At 44.4% G+C, this 20,077-nt stretch overlaps 1 protein-coding gene across 1 annotated transcript in view; it reads right to left on the reverse strand.

Annotated features, from left to right (window-relative positions):
* slc41a2b (solute carrier family 41 member 2b) overlaps window positions 1-19,795 on the reverse strand; it is a 32,307-nt gene extending 12,512 nt beyond the window's left edge. Inside the window, exons 1-10 of the mRNA XM_068586837.1 lie at window positions 19,702-19,795; window positions 18,199-18,781; window positions 17,665-17,772; window positions 14,814-14,885; window positions 14,214-14,358; window positions 13,860-14,006; window positions 9,748-9,895; window positions 9,157-9,236; window positions 3,033-3,164; window positions 2,194-2,342 (exon numbers count right to left, since the gene is read on the reverse strand). Coding sequence (XP_068442938.1) covers window positions 2,194-2,342; window positions 3,033-3,164; window positions 9,157-9,236; window positions 9,748-9,895; window positions 13,860-14,006; window positions 14,214-14,358; window positions 14,814-14,885; window positions 17,665-17,772; window positions 18,199-18,750 — 1,533 coding nt within the window. The 5' untranslated portion in view covers window positions 18,751-18,781; window positions 19,702-19,795. The remainder of the gene's footprint in view (window positions 1-2,193; window positions 2,343-3,032; window positions 3,165-9,156; window positions 9,237-9,747; window positions 9,896-13,859; window positions 14,007-14,213; window positions 14,359-14,813; window positions 14,886-17,664; window positions 17,773-18,198; window positions 18,782-19,701) is intronic.
* Between the last annotated feature and the right edge of the window lie 282 nt (window positions 19,796-20,077).

Below are 20,077 nucleotides of genomic sequence, written 5' to 3' on the forward strand. Positions count from 1 at the left end.
ATGTAAAGTCAATACAAAGTCAATGCACAGCTGTGTAGAAGCTGCGTAGAAGCTGCGTAGAAGCTGCGTAGAAGCTGCGTAGGTGCGTATTTTCCAGCGCGCAGCGTGTTAGCGAGTTGGCCGCGGGGCAAACTTGAGTTGAATTTTCCCAACTCTGGCAGCAAAAACGCGTGAGTCATATTCAGCCAATCAGCGTTGAGATGTCCCGCTCGTCACCGCCGTCCTGCCGGTGCTGAATCAAACTGCTGCTGGTCCTCCAGAATGAGTTGATAGCGGCTTCATTCAGACGCTGTTGTGGGACTACGGATACTATTATGAACACCATGGAGTTTGATGTTCCAACGTTTTCGTGACTTCCACAACAAATATGAAACAGTCTATAACGAAAAAGATCGCTCTTTTCCCGGAAAGAAGCGGCTGAGATAAGCCACGCCCCCTCTTTTTCTCGACGTGCATTGAGAACATTTTTGACGCATTTGGTGTAAATGCACCATCAGTGTCTTAAAGCTGCCGTCGCTCTACTGACCAGCAGGTGGCGACTTCTGTTTTATAGAAGAAAATTACTCTCTTGATGTATTCCCTCAGTAAACATTGTAAACATGAGTTTATGTCTCAATCTCTAGTTTCAAGTCTTCTTCAATACAGCATAATGCTCATTTAGTCAAATTTGATCCATTTAGAGTCAAACAGACCACAAAGCAGGCGATGCTTTAGGGTGGGGTCGCTAAGTGACTGACAGGTCAGATCAGAGCCGTATATGGCCACTTATCCACGTTCATATATGGTCACTTCTGCAAAAAAACATGTGACGACGACCAAAATCAAAATGCCAAACTCAAGGCTTCAAACCAATAGGTGTCGTCACAACGACTATGTCTCCGTGAAAACCTACAGTTAGAGACTAAATACACTTCCATATTTTGTGCAGCACTTAGAATAGAGGAAGTTAATAATTCGGCTGAGTTGGTTTCAAAGCACTAATGACAAAGCAGATACAACTCCATGAGTAATTCCTGCGGCATGCTTCAATAAATAATCCTTCCCGCAGTCACCTTGCTGCTGTGACACCCAGAAACCCTCGTTCACAGCCGAACTCGGGCACTTCAGACGCAGGTCAACAGAGACCAGAAAGAAGTTCCCAGCGACCCAGCTTGTAAACCACGCCGGACATTGAAAAAAAACAAAAAGCAAAGTGGTGTTTAAGGTTCTTAAATCCAATCAATACGGTATGCTCTCTTTAGTGGTTGTAAACATAAAAATGTGAAAGAACTCCATGGGCCTGTCTCTGCCATTTGATAATCCATCTGGGACTGAGGCCCCCTTAAAAGCAGCTCTTCATGCGCCGAGATTAATTGATTTGGAAAGTTTCCAGGGCCAGCGGGGCCAGGATTACATCTTAATGTTCAACGTCTTCAAGGTTCAAGGCATTCAAGGTTTATTAAGGGAGCCTTGCACAGTCTTTCCAGCAACGCACGCATCCGATGCATTCACAAAAACACAGCAGCTAAGTTCTCACAATTCCACACCTTAGGACAAATGATTCATAACCAACATGTCATTCCTTCATAAGTATCTTAACTAGTGAGATTCCTTCACTCTAAATTTAAATTTCCACATCTAACACGATGAACACAGGGTGTATTTGGAGCAAGACTGTTTCAGTGGGTTGTACTTTAAATTCAAGTCTTTTCTCAAAGAGAGAAGACTTGAATTCAGAAGGTTGAAAAAGGTGGTAGAATATGTTCTTTCTTGACCTTCTGCAGGTTTATTTTGTTTATTTATTAGAGGAAAAGAACTTGTGGAACGTCGTGGTGTCAGTGACTATTGATACGCCACTCATTGACTACTTACTCTTTACCGGTAAGTATTCACACAGCTGAGTGCATCGCCGCTGCCAGAGATATTCTGTTTTTTTTATTGGCCATCAACATCACATTTATATGCGTAATGTCAAAATAATATTTGAAGCCTGAAAGAAGGCTTTGGGTTGCGGTTAATCCCCGTGAGACCGAGCTGTTGTTTTGTAGTGAAAGTCATCTTGGAAACAAAACTCTTTAAAGCAGCATTAATAACGGTTATATTAAGACTCTGGATTGTGAAAAATTGTCCTTTTAGCTTCAAGACGTTTGCGTGGAATAACAAGCCAGATGTATGTAGAGCAAAAGCCTCCAGCACACATGGACACGGGCTCACCTGCAGCATGGCAGCAGCCAGGTAGACGGACATGAAGATGGGGGTCAGGGTGGTGTGTCCGCTCTTCATCAGGTGGATGGTGTAGAGGAAGATCAGGTGACCGGGGATCACCAAGAGGAGGAGCACCTGAGCAGAGCGATGATTGGCTCCTGAGGAAATACGAAACGGAGGTTACAAGTGAAGGTGAATACTGGAGAAACTTGAGTAGCTTAATAACTAAAAATCATCAATCGTTGAACCAAAACTTGTGTTCATGTTTGCTCCGTGGGAGAAGACTAGCAGTTTACATTGATTCATTGATTGGATATCCAACCGTAGCAGTTTGAAAGTGAAAAAAAAATCTCCAGCTGGATATGTGTGTGATTTATTAGCGGCCAATGCAGAGTCCACTTCACTAAAAGTGTAAAATAGTAAAGATGGGAATTATCCGTCAGACACGCGCCTCACAGATGGGGTAGTTCACTGCGAGGTGGGGCGGAGACCCAGCAGCGCTGAGGCTCACTGCACAAAACCCACAGTCTCAAACGGTGACGCTCATGCACAACGTAAAGCCTGATGAGAATGCTGACAGCGTTTCCATAGACCGCCATATCAAAGCCGGCTTAAAACACTTGTACTTGTGAGACAGCCAATTACAATGTGTCTAATTCTATTAATAGCTATGGTGACTCCAATTATGAAAATTACCCGGGGTTCAAAAGCGAAATCTGTTCAATGTTAAGCGTTCATGTGTATGATTGTAAACATATTATTAAGAGAGTGAGTCGGCGATGCCGGGCCATCGTAGCCAGCGTGGGACTTCATGAAGTGGTCCGCAGTGTTGCCTGCGCGGTACTCACCTTTACCCCAGAATGTGCGGCAGGGGTAGTAGCAGCCCTTGGCCTCGTCGGGAACCTCCCCAGGAGCGCAGTGGAAATGCAGGTGAGTGGAGAACCTGCTGGCCTGAATAGCCACCAGGTTACCCCCGATGCCTGGAAGGGACAGGAGAGCACTCAGAGTCAGGTGAGATCAGAGTAAAGTAAAGGCAAGTAAACATGGTAGCGTCACTCATTGGGTTAGAACGGATACCAACAATAATGCCTTTCCAGCGTTCCCTCCCTTTTCTAGAGATCGGCCTTCACCGGGTCGTCTTCAGTGGCGGTCTATCCGTGACAGACAGGGCTCGAGCTGCGCACTCATGAATCCCTTTTGTCCCCAGGAATTACATGAACCACTGCTGCCCGAACACAAATAACTGAATGACACAAAAAGTAGCCAACAACTGTGCCAGAAGGCTTATTACAACAAAAACAAATGAATGGTTAAACTTGTGTCACTAATACCATTCAGAACAAATGCATTCCTTTTAGGTTTTCTTATTCCACGGTTGTGACTGGGACACTTACAGAGACTGAGCCCGAGGAAATGTTATAGTTACACATCCTGCTATCACAAGGTGAACAGTGTGTTCCGATCCACTTGTTTTTATATCCGGAGTAGGAACCCTGGGGAAATATGTATTTGCAAAACCGTTTGGATGAGGTGTAAAAGTTGGCGCTTCACTAAAATAGCAATAGAATAAGATTCTGTGACCCGAGTGCCGTTCATTGAAATATACTTGTAATATTCACAAAATACTAGTGGATAGAAACACAACAGTCGTTGGCATTTATTTTTTTTTTTGCAGATTTTCTGGAAATTCGGTTCGTATTAGAGTTTCACTTGGATATATCCTTCCAACGCATATTGTAGAACCTTTTGTGTGCCTCGCTTAGAAACCTTTAAGTTTTTCAAAAAATGATCCATATTTCTTCAAGGAGTGCAGTTAGTGACAGTGTGGGCTTCATGATATCACCGACAAGCTCGATGGAGCAGCGGCAGGCTTAGTGGAGGCTGGATTTCCTGAACACAACCATGAATCTAGTTTGAAAGATAAATAGCACAGTGTTAAAATCTGCTCCACCAAATAATATTTTCAGAGTCAACTCCTCTTGTCTTTGCACTGTCTCAGGCCTCTAAAAATGATTGATTTGACTTAAACAGACAAGACGTTTGGGAGCTGGTGCTGTACTGAAAGGGCCCCATTACAAGAGAGGAAAAGGGATCACAGTCATGTTCCTTGTCGAGCAGATGAACAGTCAAGCGAACGTGGGACACCATCTGTACCAACGAAACACAGGGCCACTTTACATTCACATACTGCAGCTATCACACCTTCCCTTCAGCAAGTCACACACACACTTCCTGCATCTTTCATCCTTGTACCCAGTCTGGTGACTAAGCTCTGCCGGAGAGCTCACATACATACAGATATCAGCAACAAAGTAGCTGACAAGGTGGGCGTCATTTAAGCTCAGAAGAGAAGAAGACAACCCTTATTTAGCCTTTATGTCTGTAAAACCTGGAGGAAGGAAGAGAGACGTCTACATATTCAGAATCATAAGGAGTGCAGCGTTCAATGCTTGCAGTGCAGCGAGGAAACAGATCCTCAATACAGGGCTGCTTTCAGTCACTGATGCGGTTGTGTACTATAAACACAAGGAGAAAGAGAAGCAGGAAGTGTTTCTCACACTCCCACCCCGCCCCAAAAAACAGACTTGTTATTGTGGTGCGAGTATATTGAATCAGACACTGCCACCACCTCAGGGTGACGTCGACTTAAATCAATCTATTGTGTCTCTTTGTCGGCCTGGTGACATCTTTCTGGAGCATTACCAGCAGTGCCACGGGGCCAAGTGAGCAGACACAACTTCACGATGAGCATTCACGCTCTCCCTTTCCTTACAGACACAAGGAATACCGTCGGTACCAATGTTAAAATGTTTATACTGGGACTACACAATATATAGTTTCATACATCATTTACACCATCATAGACTTCATCATAAGGATTCTTGGATTGAAATACTTTAAGGATTCTTGGACAGAAAGAGTTTGTTGTGTGTAAGTTTGTTGCCAATATTGTGCAGCCCTTTATGATACATTTTTAGCAGTTGCCATTATTCTTTCATCTGTAATTGTACCGGCCAAAAATGATGGCAATTACCACGCAGATTCAGTGTTTTTGTAGTTTTTAGCTGAAGTGATGTAATGTAGCCCCGGTGTGTTTAATGTGGCGTGACCACTGCAGCAGCCTCTATTTAGAAATATATGTTTTTAGCACCAGGTCATGTGGTAACTTAAGAGCCAGTTTGTCCTGGTGTACACAGATTCATTTGGTACGCAGTGAACACACAATTCATGGTTTTGTTTGAATAAAAACTCAACTCCTCGCTTTAGCTCTTGGTGTGCTTCACCCCCGTTTTGGAAGAAGGAAATAAAAGGAGTAACGAGAGAAGAAGCTCTAAGTGCTACACAGTGGATTTAATTAATGCCGTTACTGATAAATATGATACAGAGAAACTTAAAAGCGACAAAATGGAAAAAGGTATTTGGTGTGGTGTTATTGTGGCGTGTTAGTCAAATGGCTAATTGAGTAAACATCTATTTCTATTTAGCATGTGTATATTATATTATATATTGTATCATGTGTGAAAAGACACAAATGCTCCCGAATGTAGTGTGAATGTGTGAACAGTGAAAATCATAGCACTGCCTGAAAAGTTACCGCAGCCCTATACTGGGGATTGTGTGTGTCTGTTAAACCAGCGGTCCACAACCCCCCTATCCCCGGGTCGCTTGGCCGCACAGAATTAATTAATTTTTTAAAAAGTGAGAAAAAAAAATGTAAAAAAAGTTTTATTTGGAAGAAGAAAAAAAGGTTTTATTTTGAAAAAGGACCGGATACATCCAACTGTCTGTCTGAACCTCTTGACATACGCTACCCCAAAAACAAAACTTAAGTCTGCTACAACTCTGCCGGTATTCTGGTCTAAAATCAAGGCAGAATATTCTGAGATCGCCAAAAAAGCTCTGAAACCTGCCTCCATTTCAACATCCTGTCTTTGTGAAGCGGGATTTAAGTTAAGCAGTAGACTGGACATAAAGGTCGAAGTTATGGAGTAGACCAGACATAAAGTCCACCCGTCGAGTGTCTCCCATCACCTTGACCCGGCTCGTAGCAGAGAAACCGGCAGGGCTCCCACTAATTCAGCGTTAAGGTGAGTTGTATAATATTTATGCACTTTATAATTGCTTTATGCCGGTCGTATCATTTTATTACGTCATATTTATTGCCCAAACCGTGATGGCCGGTCCGTGAAAATATTGACCGACACGAAACCGGTCCGTGGCACAAAAAAGGTTGGGGACCGCTGCGTTAAACCGCCCCAGTCAGACATGACAGCGTCAGCCAGCATGAACAATACCAGGCCCCTGAGACGGGAACAGCCAAATGAAACGCAGCTATCATTACATTTAGTTTCTAAGTTATTTTTATTTACATTTGTGCTTTTCCTACTGCGTCAAAGTGTCTTGGGGGGAAAAGGGTATGTCTTGTTTTGAATGCATCACCTAGTCTGCAAGGACTACACTTCATTAATAACAAACACCTGAGCCAAAAACATCGGGAATTTGGCATTTGATGGACCTGTTTTGTAGCCAATATATATATATATATATATATATATATATATATATATATATATATATATATATATATATATATATATATATATATAAAATAAGGGGAGGGGGGGGGGGTTCTAGCGCCTCAGCAAGGGGGCGGTGAGAGGGCAGAGGTAGAGTGAAGGAGGATTCGGGGGTTTATTCAGGTCAGTGGGTCTGACAGGAAGAATGAGGATGACGAGGTTGTGGGCTTCAGCGACAGGGAGCTGCAGGGGGTTCCGTGCTCCTCTCAGCCGGGTCGCTCGGCCCCGAGGGAGCCGACGCAAAACGCCGTCTGCCCGCTCACCACCTCGCCTCTTGGTTTGATTTCAGTTTGTTTATTTGAACGGCTCCATTATCAGGTTGTGACATGATAAAACGAACGCAGATAAAATATGATGAAAGGAAACGTGAACCGAAAAAGAGGGAGGCTTGGGGGGAGAAAACAAATGACTTTTAGGTGGAAGTGGGATGCAAAACAGGCAGACACCTTATCCCAAAACAAACAAACAAATATGAGAAGATGACAAGCGAAGATTAAAGACCCGAGTGCTGTCTGGTGGAGAACTGCAGAAGACGCATAACATAATATGATATCTGCAGGTTGAGCAAGACAGATCAAAGACTTTATGATGACACCTGAAGCTGAATTTACAATATTAATAAAGACAAGAAACACCCCGTTTCTGGTGTGATACACTGTAGCTACAGAGGCTGGTCCAATATGAACAAGTGCAACAGGAAATTAACTGGCAGGCGCTTCCTCAACACCTGGATTAAACATACCCGCTACTTTCTATCTCTGGGGAAATTGCATGAAATAATGTATTAAAAAGAAATTAATGGAGGCTAGTGTTGGTACAAAAAAGGCTTTCTCTCCCTCTACCTTTCGTTTAACCCGTCTTTTATTATCGCGCGCTACTCATCTCCTCTCTAATCAAACATCCACACACTTCCTTCCACGCTTTCTGTTGCGTCTCCCTTTTCTTTCATTTCATTCTTTTATTAGAACAGGACCCTCGGTGCATTTTAATCAATCCCAACGACACGAGCACCCCCGCCTCACCGCTTCCTCACACGCTGAAAAAAATCATAGGAGATGGGAAAGAAGAAAAAAAACACACAAAACAACGGCCGCTCTTTTTCTGGCATAAAAACGTCTGCGCCCCCCTCACAAGCGGGGCGCAGACTCCCCCAGCTGTTCCCTGTCTGTGATGCGTCTCGACGCAGAAACCAATGAAGAGTCAGAATCGTACTCCTATCTCGTTAAATGTCTTTCATTAATGGCGCTTAATTAAAAGCTTATCTCTTGTTGTGGAGGTGCCAGGGCCCTGGCAACCGTGGCTGAGCCAGTTAGCGGTGGGAGGTAGAAGCAAGAGCAAATGGAACGGCACCAGTTTATGGAGTGGAGACAGACAGACTGTCTCATTAGGTCACTCATTTATGCTGATGAGCACTTGGAGTCTTTATTTAGTATTTTTCATTAATCAGGGGACTGTTGACGGAGTATCAGCACTTCTTTGGGTTCCACATTAATTCACACCTGGGAGCGGCACAGCACAAGACAAATAGACTCGACGGTGCGTCATCCATCTTGTGTGTAAACACTTTGTCTGAATCTCAGCTCCAAAGGGTCAAACTTTGCATTAATCGCAAAATTGATAGACAAACTGGACCAACAGCAGCAGTTTCTCCGTACCCAAAACCCCACGTTGTTGTCTGCTGTATAGAATGAAACTGGGATGTTTCTCTGCCGCCTTATAGGACAGAATGTCCTGAAGAAAGCTTTCAACTAACCGCTGCACTTGTTTCTTCCCATCAGCACTGGTACTCTTCTGTGTAGTAATGAGTTTTTCATTTAACTACATAGTTATGCTTAATATTGTCTGATTCTTCCCGGGATATCACATCTTAAATTACCCAAAGGGAGAGATGTTTTGACAACATTTCTTCCTTCTCAATACCTAAACTTGCTTTAAAAAAGCAAACATAATCTGCACTGCTCCGTCTCGTGTAAATATATAACTTCACGTCTCAATTTATGACTTCATCATATCGCGAGGACCGTAACGGAAAAAAAAAGAAGTACACACTGCATTTAAATTAGCACACACACAGAACTGCAACCCTTTGACAGGCGTAGAGATACAGGAGTCCTCACCAACAAGGCGCGCAACGTGAACACATAAACACAAACTCTCAGGAGAGGATCCATTCTAGTCTTGACTGAATAGGATTAGAGCAATCTGACTAAACAAGATTTTGTTACATATGTAATACTCTTCTCTAAAATCCCCGGGACTTAGGAAGCTGTGTATCAAAACCTTTGGTCCGGATTGCCCTCGTCTGTTGGTGCAGTGAAGCGATTGCGATCCAAACAGTGACACCTCGAAGCCATTCACAGCAAAAGGAAGGAGCAGTGCCAACACTGTGACTCACCGTTGATAACCGGCGTGTACACTACGATGCCGGCCAGATTTGGGTCAGACACCGTTTTGTCCAGGATGAGCCCTCCAATGCTGCAAAGCACAACATAATTAGATGATTAACTGGTGTGTGTGTGTGTGTGTGTGTGTGTGTGTGTGTGTGTGTGTGTGTGTGTGTGTGTGTGTGTGTGTGTGTGTAAGACAGAAAGATACAAAAGAGGGCATGGCAGGAGGAAGACGGTGAATTTGTGTGCTTATCTATAAATGCCAAGAGAAATGCTTCATCAGCTGCAAAGTGGTAACGACGAGGAGAGAGTGGAACACGGTGCAATAGTTTTGTTTTTTTTTGCTCATGGTGTGCAAATGCTTTTGTTGATTGTCTGAGAAATGCAGTATCGCCTGCTCAGAGTATTCCCTTCCTACTGGCTGCATTAGTGAGGCTGCCAGGGGACCAGAGGGTGCATGTGCTCGGGTGCTGCAAATTTGTTTTGGGGGATGAGTCATCCAGACACCGGGAGTTGCAGACGCAGAATAGCAGTTCTTTCCACCTTTGAAGACTACACCGGCACACAAACACGCGCGCGCACACGCACACACAACACACCTGCTGATGACCATGGCAGTGATGACTGGCTCCCATCCGGAGTACAGCAGGGTGCGGCTGGCCGGGTGCTTGGAGGAGATGACGATCCACAGAGGAGTCAGACACATGAAGAAGGCGCAGACCAGTGACGACACATACGGGTAGGTATCTGGAGAACAGAAAGAGACGGCATTCATTTTTCTCTGTCTGGATGGCGGTTTGGTGCCCTTCCCAGCATGCACTGGGGAACGGCACGGTAAACTAGCTGGGTACAGTCCAAAATTATACTTTCTTTCCCCCCAGAAAGTTTAGTTTGAGTAACACAAACGTGTCCAATGCGCCAAAGACGATCCTGAATTAACTTGCTAATTAATTTCTCAATTGAAAGCATCTATTTGGGAATATTCACCTATTAACTATTTTAATTGATATGACGAAAAAGGACATAAAACTTGATTTTTTTTTTAAAATCCAATCTACAACTTCCATATAATTAAATTTTTTGGAAAAAATAAAGGCCCAAAGGTAATACAGAACCTTATCTAAGGCCATTTCAGGTGACTGTGCTTTTGTGATTAATTTTTTTGTTTTTTGAAATGCGGAGCATGGAGTGGAACCAACACAGGGAAGGTTCCTCTCGCTCTCTTTCTAAACAAAAGCACCGCTTTGTTCAAACTACAAAATAGCACAACGAGTTTGAAAAAAAAACAAAAAACAATTAGGGGAAAGCACCTGCCTCGAGCTACGACGACCAGATGTTTCCAGCAGGATCCAGTTCCGAGCACTAAATAACCGTCATTAGGAAACAGATTCATCATCAGTGTAACCCGAGAACAGAAATGTCCCAGTGTTCTGGTTGGAACGGGCTCCAGCGGGTTTTTGGACCTTAAATACAGAGCTGAGAGCGGAGCCTTGTACCCAGATCGACCCACATTGACGGGGAATCTGACACCGAGTGAGCATTCACAGAGTCAGCGGCCGATCGTATGCGCTCCAAACGAGGGTCTACTACAGGTTAAACTGTTTACATGGACCTCTGGCACCCTGCCATCGGGTAGCCCTGCTGCGGAGAATTTAGATTACATTCTTCCAGGAAGTTTCAAGTAACACATTCTAATTATTTCAGGCTTAGTTTTTTGACATGGACAAGTCTGGAGAACTTTAAAAGAACATAACCCCCCCCCCCCCTAAAAATTCAGTTTGCTTTTTTAAATCTCTTCTAAAAACTCACTTTTACCACATGGCTTATTCCTTATGCCACTGATTTTATTTGTCGAACACGTACATTGTCGCTCTGTCTGGTTTGACCCTGCAGGTTTGGGATTTTATTTGCTAAGATGTTTTGATTTTGTTCAGAGCACCAACAATGAATTATCACCAACTCTGCAGTTCCCCTCAGCTCTGCGACGCTTTTGTTTTACATCTTTCAGCGCTTTGTTTTTGGTTCAGTCTCACGGCTCTCATCGCTATGGTTCTCACAAACAAAGCTAAAAGTATTCAAACTAAAATGACATCTGTACCATCCTTAAACTATCCACGAGACTGCGTGTGTTTCTATGTTGCGGAACATTGAGGACATCGTTGAATGACAACTAACAGAAACCACTCCTACTTTGCAAATCTATGTTATTTTTGTAAAGAAAATTGCTACTTTCTGTTAAATCAATTAGCACACAAGCTTTACTCCAGACATTTGGCTCTGGAGCTCTACTGCTTTTCGGCAGCCTGCTGCCAGTTTATGGCTGCATGTAATGATGTGGTGAAAAAAATTAAATACACAGGAGGATAATGTCCTCTCTTTTTGTCATTTTGGGCAATGTGTCATAACAGATGGATATGTGATTGTTATATAAAATGCAGCTTAACTCAGTATTCAAGTCTAGACTGATCCCGATTTATTTATTGGACTTAATACCAACCCTATCATCCCCATTTTGCCGAAACCATGGAGTCAATTGTCCTGCCGACTGCCCTGAAACGGGCCTGAGATGCTACATGAGCACAAACGTCAAGGCTCTGGCCTTGATTTTTCCTCGGTGTCCGCTCCGTCTCATGCTCTTATCTGCTGTTGAGCCTGCTCCAGCCTGTTTGTTGAAGGTGCGTTATAAATAAACCTGACTGGGCTCCTCTTGGCTCCTGCAGCGGCGACATTTCACCATTTCTGCTCAGCTGGTTCACCTCAAAATTAGGAGCATTAGAGGCATTAAGCTCATATCTGTGTCGATAATCACGCGGTTTAAATAAAGATTTGTTAAGAATAAACTGACCATTAGTTCCAATTTAACAGGAAAGTGTTGGTGTGGCCGAACAGCAGGGCCCACTGTCCCGGGAGAGACACAGCCAGACACCCCAGCGTGGAATTATGAAATCTGATGTGTGTTTAACACATTTAGCTCACGGCGCTGAACTGCTCCTTTCACTGTGCTGAATGTCTGTGTCCCATAATTAGACCAGACAGAGAGTCTTTTTCCAGAGGAAACGAGTCCCGGTGTCCACCGGATTGAGTGACACAAGGTGGTGGGACGCAGGTCTCAGTGCTACATGAGTTAAACATGTGGAATGTGTGGCACAATAGGGCCACTCTGTTCTGCAAGAGGAGAGCGGCGCTGCAGCAGAGCGAGGCAGGAGGGACCCCTGCTGGCTGACTGAGGAAGTTTCCTCCAGGTTCCAGCTGAGCTGAGGAGCGTTTCTATCAAATTCAGTGATTGTCAAAGTGTTTCGTGTTGCTTCAATCCAAAGCGTATCTTAACTGGAGACTAGGTGGAGAGGATCCACCACCTCATGAATGCATGTGCAATGTATGGACAATTTGAACTCCAAAAATCTGTCAGGTTAACCTCTGAGGTCGTGTTCACACTGGTGACCTTTTTCACTTATTATGCCCTCATGCCCTTGTTTTGTCAATCTGTTTGCTTGTGGATTTATGTATTCTCATTTATTTTTCTTTGCAAGGCAATAGTGGTATGTGTATGTAGTTGTTTGTAAATGCATCAATCCCTGTCTGTGGTACCTTGTGTACAACAAAGTTTATGTGACAAACTCAGTAAAAAGGTGATAGAAATGAGGCCCTTTCTGTTCCTCCTGCATCTCTACTAACTGTTGGTTCTTGTCACCCGGGACACAAAGTGTTGAGTCCCTTCTGTCTGGCAGGAGGCTGTGGTCCATCAGGACCAAGATCTCACTCCACAAGAACGGTTCCTTTCCAGCTGCAGTCGGTTCATCAACAAAGACCAGGACACCCCGACTGACTCTGACCCGTTATCTTTTTATCAGTGGCAGGCCGTCAGGGCCTTCTAAGCCTTCTCTGGTGGCCTAAACAGAATCACAAAGTTATAGCTATTTTATAATTAAAAATATATATATTTTTAATTTTCATAATTAAAAGTTATAGCTATTTTATAATTAAAAATATATATATTTTTCATTTTCATAATTAAAAGTTATAGCGATTTTATAATGTAATTGTTTTTCACAAATACACTACATGTATTATAATTATTTTTGCCTATTAGCTTATTTTCTCATTGCACAGCTGCCTTCATCTGTTCCTCTGCTCCTTCAGGCCTCTGCTACGGCTTTGAACCTGTTTCACAGGATTCTATACATTTAACCTGTCTTCCTCTTAGCAAGATTAGCCTGAATAAAATACATGAAACGGACTTCTAGGTCTGGACATGTGATTAGTTACATGCGCTGTGATTGGTCAGTGGAGCTCGCAGAGAACCTAGAATCTAGAATCTCAGGACTTACTGATGACCTCTTCCCCACAGAGGGTTAAGTGCGTCTGGTGAGTGAAATGCTGATCATGCATCGTTGATGACCCGGGGGGTGCGCCGCGGTGCACCCAGCCCAATGAGAGGCGCTGCATAATTGTGCGTTGCGTTATAACTAAGTGTGGTTCTTGTTGATGCGAGGAAATCCCCGGTGGGCCGGTCAGGACGCACAACATCGCAGAGGCGAGGTTGGAGGCGTCCAACTGAGAGGCGCTGCGTAATTGTGCGTCGTTCGGCAAGGCTGTCCGTCGGTGTGGCTTTTTTATTTATTTTTTAAATACATATATATGTCTTTTTATATATATATATGTATGAAAAGACAACGGGATCTCCTTTTGAAGGCAGTAGCTGATCACCTACCTAGGCACTTGTAGAGGCCCTGGCTTATCCAGGCCAGGATCGCCAGGGTTATGAGGTCACCAAAACTGGCGGCGATGGGTGTGGCTACGTTGTCTGGGTTGATGCCAGTCTTCTTCGAACCCACGATTACACCCACCATGATGAAACCTGACACAAAGAAAAGAGGGGTCCTTCAGAGAGCAAACATCAAACAACCTGTCAGTCAGAAAGGAAGACGTGTTTAACTTGGAGGAAGACAGAAGTGACCCAGCCTCTCCACAGCAACAGTGTTAACAGTGTATTTTAAGCTGCGGTCCTCAGCTGTCACTGTGTGTGTGTGTGTGTGTGTGTGTGTGTGTGTGTGTGTGTGTTTACCCTGCAGCATGGAGGCTATAAAGGCCGTGGCCACGCTGCTGGAGCAAAGCAGCACTGCGTGGCTCATCTGGAACTTCCCTTCCGGGATCCAGCCGAGAACCACGGCTGCTACGGCGGCCAGGAAGCCCACCACCGTGGCCTGGACCTAATTGGATGAGGGGAAAAAACAGCATTGCTACGCATGTGGAAAAACACACAAACAGTGCTTACAGGATCAGCAGAAGGGTTACTCATGCAAGGTCAAGTTCCACAAAACATGAAGGTAAAGTACTGTAATTATGTTATGTCTGGGTCGGTTTTTACTAATCTATTACATAATACTTCCTGCTGACGTGTATTGCATACAAAACCCCTACGAGGTTGCATGCGTTTGTCAGTGTGGGTAGATCATTACCAGAGAACGTACTCTTACTACATAGACTGAGATATCAATAAAACAGTCTGAGCAAACGCCCACCGGGATCCAGACAGTTTCCACCACTGGTAATGGTGAGAGGGTTACACATAACATCCATGGTGATATATCCTTAAATATGATATGATTAAATAGAATCACACACGTGCATGGAGATGGACTAAGGCTTAAATGGGAGCCATTACCTGCTTCAGTGCCAGGTTGCCTATGATTAGATTCCACTTCTCTATCGGAGAATCCATCTTGCCCACATTCACCTGTGTTGGGAAACAGGAGAGAATAAACAAAAGGAAAAAAGGAAAAACAATTGGTAACATTCTTTGAGTTTTCTACGAGTGCTTTTTAATACCTGAAACCTCTGAAGCCCTGTTACCCAGAGTCCACCAGATTATCAGGAATTTAAAGGGGTACCTCAGATAAAAAGGGATAGTGTGGATGTTTTGAGGTGGGGTTGTGTGAGTGTTGGTGGAACCAAACTAACCCTTTTAAAAACCAAAGTCACACAATAACACCTAACTAAGTAACCGATCAATACAGCGGCAGACCAGCAACTCCTACGGTCCCGTGAGTTTGGCACATTTCCCTCACATTTTCCTTAAATTGAGGTCCAGTGACTGAAGTTTGATTTGACCGTCTTAGTGGTTGAATTGTGAATGCATTAATGTCATTTTCTCGTAAATCATCATTGGAGAAGTTGCAAATGGTGATTTTTTTTGGGGGGCGAATAACTTTTTGCTACTCGACTGAGGACGAAACACATTGTATATAAATGAAGATCATTTCGGTAGTCGTGGTTAGCAGTTGTATAATGTCTGCTGTGGCTCTGGAAAAGCTTTGTCAAGTTTAAACTTTATAGAAATGTCACCTTGGTATTAAAGACGACAATATTATATAAGAAACACTGATGCAAACCGAGCTCATCGAGTCTGTCGAGTCTGTCTGGGTGTTGTCGTCAGGGAAAGTCAATGACAGACACTCTGGAGCATAGCTATAACACTTAAGGTCTTAACACACCGAGGGCGTGACAAATAAACAGCATGGAAATGCAGAAGTGGACTGTTATAGTTATAGTTCTAGGGATTTTATTGTAAAAGGGGAAAAGTAGTGTCCTTATGCAAGTGCAGTACTAAATTACTGTCTGTCTTATTGAGTTTTGCAGCTTTTCCACATAAATTATATTGCGCAGTATTCTTTTCCTAATATGCATACACATGCCTTTAGAGACTGTACAGGTTTTGTCTTATTCACAAAAATATTTTCATTGCCCGTCTGTGTGGGAGAACATGAACACTATTTTTTGGGACACCGCTGAGGAATTATGGGCTTGTGCCGAGCTCCACTGTCCGTGTTGACACAGCACAGTGTCAATGTGGAGTCTGTGTGCTGAGAGCCGGAGGAGGCCAATGGAGAGCCAGCAAAAAAAACACAAAAAACAAAGAGAGACTTTCTGCTCGGTTACTTCTTCTGCTGCTGCTGCTGCTCTGCAGAGTTCAAGACGTCCCGGACACACTGACAAACACTGGCTGGATGAGCTCTTCGTGCACTTGTGGGCGTGTTGCAGTCACACAGGTTTATGATGCAGTTTTTACAGGATATCACATGCAGAAAAAAAATTATGATTTGACGAAATCTGTTCCTGCCCCTCGTCTTTTGTTCACACTGTTTGCTCTGGGGGAGCTTCGAGCGGAGCAGCAGTTTGGCCGTCTTGACTGCTCCGTTATCCTGGATCCCTCCCCTTCTTCTACAGGAAACCACCCCTTCATTCTGCTACATCAGCAGATTCCTTCCACCAACTCCTAATCCACAGAGCTCTCGCACCAAAATCCCATCGAGATGCAGCACAAATAATTCTTACATTGAACTTTCAGAAGTGATTAGAACTTGAGCTAAGAAGGGGACAGTAACATCGGTAGGCCGTGAGCCTGTGTCCTTCTCCATTTCACCTAATGGAGTAGAAGACGTTAGAGACTAGACACATAGAGAGAGAGACTTAGTCTGTGGAGACGAGACACCACCACAAAGAAATGATGCAACGCCACACAAACAAACACACGATGACATCACACATCTGGTTGACTAAAGAGTTGCTGTTGTGAGACGGGCTGGGACAGACGGGCTATCAGAGGCCGTCTGGTTTGTGGACTGATGTTTTGAAGCCTTGAGTTCAGCAATTTGTCTCTGATTTTTGCAACCGGACATGACCATATTTGGAATGTGGAGGCGTGATTTAGAGACGTCACGTCATCATTCACCCAGTCACACACTGACACCCAGTCACACACTGACACCCAGTCACACACTGACAGGGGCTACCATGCAAGGGGTCACCTGCCCATCAGGACTGTCGAACATTCATACAACGTACACACAGTATGGGAGCAGTTTTGGGGTTCAGTGTCTCGCCCAGAGGATCTCTAATTGAGAGTCATTTTCTGAAAGACTTCTATACAACCAGAGGAGTTGCCCCCTGATGGTCAGTAGAGGGAATGACGCTTTAGCATCGGCTTGACACGGCAGAAGCGGAGGTGAACACAATAACAGAAAAACATTTTCTGTCAACTCGGCTGTGGTGTAAAAAAAAAGAAAAAAAAGAAGCAGACAAACAGCGTCTACGCAGCCTGACGCTGGATTCCAGCCATCTAATTACAACAAGAATAAGTTGTAGTAGTTGGAAAACGTAATATTTCTCACTGCTCATCCAGTTAAAACTGACTCAGCAGAATATATATGGGACGTCTGTTCTTCTCTCATGCAGGCTTACTGTTTGCCATATCACAATATATGAATAAATGCATTAATTTATGGCCACGGTGCATTTAATGCCTAAACCTTTCAGTGACAAAAACTGAATCTATTCAAACCATAAAAATAAGCATAAAAACTTGAATTATGGTAGTTTGTTTTCACAGAGGACATAAAAATGCCTCCTTGATAGTGTATGTGTGTGTGTGTGTGTGTGTGTGTGTGTGTGTGTGCGTGTGTGTGTGTGTGTGTGTGTGTGCGTGCGTGCGTGTGCGTGTGCGTGTGCGTTCTCACCGCTGTGGAAAGCCTGGAGGCCAGAGTCATCTCCAGGTTTCCCTTAAGGCCGAGCAGAGCAGGTACCAGGATGAAGATCTCCGTGATGTACTGAAACGCCTCCCAGTGCTGCGGGTGAGACACGGAGGCAAAACAGGGCCTTTTAACACATTCAAACTCCGTAGGCGCAGCTACGGGAGCAATTTAGGGTGAGTGTCTTGCTCAACTACACATCGACATGGGCTAGCGGAGCCTGGGATCAACCCACCGATCCTCTGATTGAAAGACGACCCCGCTCACCACTGAGCCACAGTCGCCCACGGCAATCCTTATCATTTTTTTGGCCCTTCAGACTTTGTTCTTGCGGTGACACCATGCTTCCCTAGCCCACTGATTACTTTACTGAGTACGGTGTTATCACAACAGATGGAAACAATGCCCCCAACTATGAAAACAAGACCTGGCATGTGATAAACTGGAATTAACCTCTAATGCCAACCATGCTTGAGCTCTCAACGGTGCTTTGGATAATAGTTGCATTGTGGTTCAGCTTACCTGCACAATATCCAGCACCATTCCAGCGGATACAGTTCCAAATCCAGCCAGCAAGAAAGGCAGCAAGATCTGCAGCGCCATGGCGAGCGGCGACTCCTTGGGCATGTTCTGCACAGCCGATCTGGGCCTTTCCTCCTCATCCACTTCCTCCTCCTCTTCCTCGTCATCTGCCTCCTCCGTGGAGAGCCTCCTCTCAGCCAGCATAGGCTCCGTTTCGGAATAGGCTCCGTCTCCACAGTCGGATAAAGTCACCGAGGAGCGAGAGGCCCGGTCCAGGAGCCGTCGGCCTTCTACGTGCGACGTCTCCTGTCTGTAGCCGTTCTGGAGCGAGGCGGCCTCGGGTTTAGCACCGAGGTCCACCATGGCAAGCCGCTCATCCTGCAGCTTGGTGTAACCGGTAGGAACCATGGTCTGGAATAGAGAGGCGATCCGCCCAGAGGAAACCGTTTTCAGAGAGGCAGCACTCCACCCTCCGCCAGCTCCGCTCATACGCACCGTCAGGCTAGAGCCCAGGGAATCCCCTATGGCTCCTCCCAGACTCTGGACACTCATGGTGTGGCACAGGGCCGCAGCGTCTCATTTCCTGTCAACCAGCGTGAGAGCAGTGTAAAAAAAACAGCAGACAGTTCAAGAGGTTCAGATTGATGGATGGTGCTCAGGTGCACCATCCATGTTGGAAATTGGCTTTAGAGACTCACCGGCCTGAGGGGAATAAACAGAGAAGAGAGTATATAGAGGAAACAGTGAAATGTGGCATGAGGCAATATTCAAGAAGACATTACTCCGATATGAAACAGCTGAGTCACTTCTCACGAAGAGCAACAAAAAAAACACACAAAAAACATTATTCAATAAAAATAATAATATTAAAACGCTTGAAATGAATGTTGAGCAGCTGTTTTCATGTGGATTACCAGCTGTGACGGAGTCCATGAAACTTCTATGTCAACATCATGTGGTAGGAGTTAAAATTAAAAAGTAATAACATCCTTAAGATGTGTTTTTTGTCTCCTGGTCAGTTTTTTTCTGTCCACACCTGTATCACTTAGGTGGTTGATGCAAAAGTGAACCGAAGCAGCATCCAGTTGATAAATGCTGCTTTGGTCTGTCTGTGATGGGGCCGTCCGGAGTCAGTTCTGCTTAGTTTATACATTTTCATTCACATTACTGGTCAGGCCTTTCCATTCTACCTGTCTGTCTCGGTATCGGAAACTTCTACGTCATGGCAGCGCCTCCGTTAAACGCAATATGACGGCAACTGTTTGACAAGATCCCTAAAACAGGAAATATTGTTGAACACTAGTTGTGTTCGTGTGCATATACCCAACACTGTGCTATGTTAGCTAGCTGAGCACAAACCAAAACAGTAGGTAGCGCGACTCCCCTGCTCGCTTCTGTATTAACCTGGAGACTACGGCGTTCAATGGTAGCTAGTACATGTACGAATAACAAACTACTTCTTCTGGTCGTCACCGTATATTAAACTATTTTTTCATAAATTACCTTTCTGGAACTGTGGCATTTCCTCCAGAAGAGACGGGAGTCTTATTTCTTGACAGTCAGCCAGAGCCAGGCAAAGAGCCGCGTCAGAGCGAAGAAGTGCCACCAAAGATCGTCTATTTGTTTTTTAAAGATGAGCTACTTCGCTTTGAAAATAGTGGAGGTAATAGTGAGCGCAAGTGTTGGGTCGCACCATGACGTACTGTTAAATGCGCTTGAATTTTGTTAGAAACTGCATCATTTGCAAAAATCAATGTTTCCCCTCTTATTCAGTATTATTGATTTTATTCAATTTACGTTTTTAGTGGCGATGCATATTGATGATGTGAAACCCTTGTATTGGGTCAACGCTGTCCGACGCTGTAGCAAAACACAGTGA

Source organism: Clinocottus analis, unplaced genomic scaffold (genome assembly GCF_023055335.1).
Source record: "Clinocottus analis isolate CAN_PGR_092001 unplaced genomic scaffold, fCliAna1.0.p SCAF_20, whole genome shotgun sequence".
Classification (NCBI taxonomy): Eukaryota; Metazoa; Chordata; class Actinopteri; order Perciformes; family Cottidae; genus Clinocottus; species Clinocottus analis.